The 3,243-nt window shown below is 59.8% G+C and overlaps 1 protein-coding gene across 1 annotated transcript; it reads right to left on the bottom strand.

Moving 5' to 3' along the window:
* Positions 1-63: 63 nt before the first annotated feature.
* LOC103611836 (gastric intrinsic factor) lies at positions 64-2,145 on the bottom strand. Its single transcript, XM_008629404.2, has 9 exons — positions 1,990-2,145; positions 1,723-1,905; positions 1,473-1,616; positions 1,255-1,398; positions 1,001-1,176; positions 677-914; positions 455-596; positions 260-378; positions 64-183 (listed from the first exon to the last, which is right to left on the bottom strand). Exons 1-9 carry the CDS (start codon positions 2,087-2,089, stop codon positions 122-124), a joined length of 1,308 nt encoding a protein of 435 aa, XP_008627626.1. The 5' UTR covers positions 2,090-2,145; the 3' UTR covers positions 64-121.
* Positions 2,146-3,243: the final 1,098 nt, after the last annotated feature.

Here is a 3,243-nt window from a genome sequence, read left to right as displayed (position 1 = left end):
GAAGGAAGACAAAAGTGACATGAGCTGTGTTTTCTCCCAGGGACACACACACACACGCACAGGGACATGCTGGAATGGCACTTTATTGCTCCGTGGCGGGGTCCAGGGTGTCTTGGTGGTGTCAGTAGGTGCTGAAGACGGCCTGGATGTGCTCCCCGGCGTGTGGTTTGTAGGTGCTGACCCCTGCAGCAGAGGGATGCGTGAGGCTGGGACATGGAGACCCCACCACAGGCCCCACACCTCCCTGGGGCCCCCCCACCTTCTTCAAGGGCATCCCCAGCACTGAGGAACTGCCAGTAGGTCCTGTCCTCCGTGCTGGCAGCCAGCCCGTGGATGGAGGTCACATAGGCACCCCAGGAGGTCTGCTCCGTCTGGAAGCTGCGGGAGAGGTCAGGAGGCTCAGAGCTGGGTGGGGAGATGCCAAATCCCACCCCAAAGCCGCCCTGGCTCTCACCTAAAGGCTTCGGGGTTCTCCTCTGCTGCCACCTCCATCACCCGGAGCAGTGTGGAGCCTCTTGGGACTGTCACCGAGGTGGAGTAGTGGAAGTGTTTCCCTTGGAGCGTGTTGGTGATGGAGTAATGCACCTGGATGGGGGCTGTGCAGGGAGAGAGCGGCAGGGTGGGCATCTGGCACATCCCTGCGGGGTCTGGGGTACTCCAGGTGGGATCAGGGTACCTCTGGGAACGCCGTGTGTCCCCAGAACTGGGGATAGGGGCAACTGTCTGTTTGGGGACGTATCCTTGGTGGCAGCGCAGTCCAGGCCAGCCACATCCAGGTAGGACCTGCCCACCAGGGCTGGCAGCACCTGGGCGATGGCTGTGGGCTGCTGGTAGTCATGGGCAGACACCACGGAGAAGGCCTGGGCACAATCCCACTGCCATGGGGCGTAAAACTTCCTTGTGGCCTCCAGCGCCTGTGGAGCGGGTGGGAGGTGGAATGACGCACCTGGGAATGGGACCAGCTGGCTGTGACACCCCACTCCCCTGGCATCTCCCCTACCTGCAGGGCCAGCCCCATGCTGTAGATATTCCCGATCATGCCATTCCTCTTCTCCTGCTCATCCAGGAAGCCGTTGCTCACTGTGAAAAGTGCCTCCCGGAGCAGATCCCGCACATCATGGAGCTCCACGTAGTCGTAGACGCAGGCCAGCGCCAGTGCCACCATGGCCCGGGTGTCTGTGGGATCCTAGGGTCACCACCAAGTCCCGGGATAGACCCCAAGAGTGGGAATGTGGGAGCAGAGGGGTCCCTTACCCACGGAGAGGTGGCTCTCAGGGCTCAGCTCCTGCTTGGCCAGGGCCACCGATGGCCCTTGGGCACCGCCCGCCTCAGCCAGGCACAGTGCCAGGGTGTCCAGGCTCACGCTGTACAGGGAAGTTTTGGGAATCCCATCGGCTTCTGCAAAGCAAAGAGTGGCAAGATGACAGCGTGTGGGGACAGCGACACCCCCAGGCCCCCAAATCCCAACAAACCCAGTTTGGCCATTTCCTCATCTGTTTTCTGCTGCAGGACACGGATCAGGTCGAGTGTTTGTTCCAGGGCATGGACACGCTGGGGGTCCTGGCAGGAGGAGAGGAGGGCGAGGACATGCAGAGCCACCTGTCCCGAGGTCATGTCTGTGGGGACAAGAGGGCAGCCAGGGTGGGCAGGGCTGGGCACCCCAAGAACTGGCGGAAACCTGGGTTCCCAGGAGTGGGTGCCTTCCCTCCTTTGCCTCCCTACCTTTCCGGGCTCTCCTCACCGCCTCCTCCTTGATCTCCTGGAGCAGCCACTTGTGGATGGGACCCTCGCTGTCCCCCCCAGCCAGGTTCATGGCCAGCAGGACGCTGGGATTCGCCGCCTCCTCGAGACTGACCGATCCCCCCAAGCGCTGGAGCAGCTGGGAGACCAATTCCTGCGGGGCCACTGGAAGGAGAGGGGAAGTCAGACCCAGGATCCCGTGTCCCATCCGTGGTCTCTCCTGGCTCTCCGTGGGTGGCTGACACTCACCACAGCCCTCAGTGGCTGTGCAGCCCACCAGGGCCAGCAGGACCCCGATGCCCAAAGCCACACCAAGCATCCTCCTGGAGCAGGCTGACCCACTCGGCATGGCAGAATCCTGTGGGAATTGGGCTCTCTGGGCGTCCTCTCTGCTTTTAGCTGTTCCCAGTGTCCTTCTCCGGTCACCTACCCGCCCACAGCTGCCCTTATCTGTGTTATCTTATCTGTACCTTATGTGTGTATCCAGCAGGGGAGGAGGGATGGTGATTTTCCATTTGGGATCACTGAGGACCACTTGGACCACTTCAGTATCCACAAGGCTGTGATGTTGTATGGGGTTCATCCCGGTATGTCCCAGAAGGAACCACCTCAATTATCTAGCCAAGGTCCTGGAAGCCTGAGGAGGTCCATGCTGGCTGGGCACTCTCCAGCTGTATCCCACTCGGACTTTTCCAGGAAACTCCAGCCCTTATAATCTAACTTCAGTACCAGGAAAAATGGTGGAGAAGGTCATACTGGACACTGCTGGGAAGCAATTCAAGGACAATGCCTGCGTCAGACACAGGCACCTCGGGATAACAGAGGGAAATTCCCATCTAACTGGTTTCTTATCCCTCTGCCATAAGGTCACCGGGCTCATAGGTGGTGGGAAGGCAGTGCCTGTTCATTTTTGGGATTGTAGTAGGAGTTTTGGCCCTGCCCCTCACAGAATCCTTCTGGAGGTTTCTGGCTGTGTGATGAGCAGGGACAGGATGTGCTGGCTGCTGCACTGGCTTTGACTGGGACAGGGAGCTCTTTCTTCCCAGTAACTGGCCCAGGGTTGGATTTGGATTCAGGATGGGAATGCTGCAGATAACACATGGATGGTTTGCTGGGTGCTGAGCCCTTCTCAAGCACTTTGCAGTGTCCCATGGGACAATCCAGGATGAGGAACCATCCTCGGGGGCATTCCCTGTGCCTGAGGCAGCCGCCAGACAAAAGCTGGGGGGACTTTGGGGGGTTGCCCTGCCCTCCCTTGATTTTTTTCCTCCATTTTTGGGGGGATGTGCGTGTGGAAAAGGCTTTATGGAAGCATCGAGCTGCTGGCCAGGGCACTTGGACTCGTTTTGTGCCTTGTCTGGGATGGGAGGAAAAAGGGGTCAGGGAGTCTGGAGGGTGATGGTGTCCCTTGGGACACCCCAATGTGGTGGGGGAGCAGGTGAGTGAGGGATGAGGGGGCCCGGGTGAGGTGCCCCCCGAAAAGGGAGGTTACAGCCCCAAAAT

This window comes from Corvus brachyrhynchos, unplaced genomic scaffold (assembly GCF_000691975.1).
Source record: "Corvus brachyrhynchos isolate BGI_N302 unplaced genomic scaffold, ASM69197v1 scaffold1103, whole genome shotgun sequence".
Classification (NCBI taxonomy): Eukaryota; Metazoa; Chordata; class Aves; order Passeriformes; family Corvidae; genus Corvus; species Corvus brachyrhynchos.
The sequence above is the reverse complement of the archived record's forward strand: the minus strand, read 5'-3'. Positions and strand labels throughout refer to the sequence as shown.

Coding starts and splice junctions, on each gene's coding strand:
- LOC103611836 (XM_008629404.2), bottom strand. CDS start 2,089: ATGCCGAGTGGGTCAGCCTGCTCCAGGAGGATGCTTGGTGTGGCTTTG. Junction 1,906..1,989: donor CACAGCCACTGAGGGCTGTG/GTGAGTGTCAGC, acceptor CTCTCCTTCCAG/TGGCCCCGCAGGAATTGGTC. Junction 184..259: donor TGGGGATGCCCTTGAAGAAG/GTGGGGGGGCCC, acceptor CCTCTGCTGCAG/GGGTCAGCACCTACAAACCA.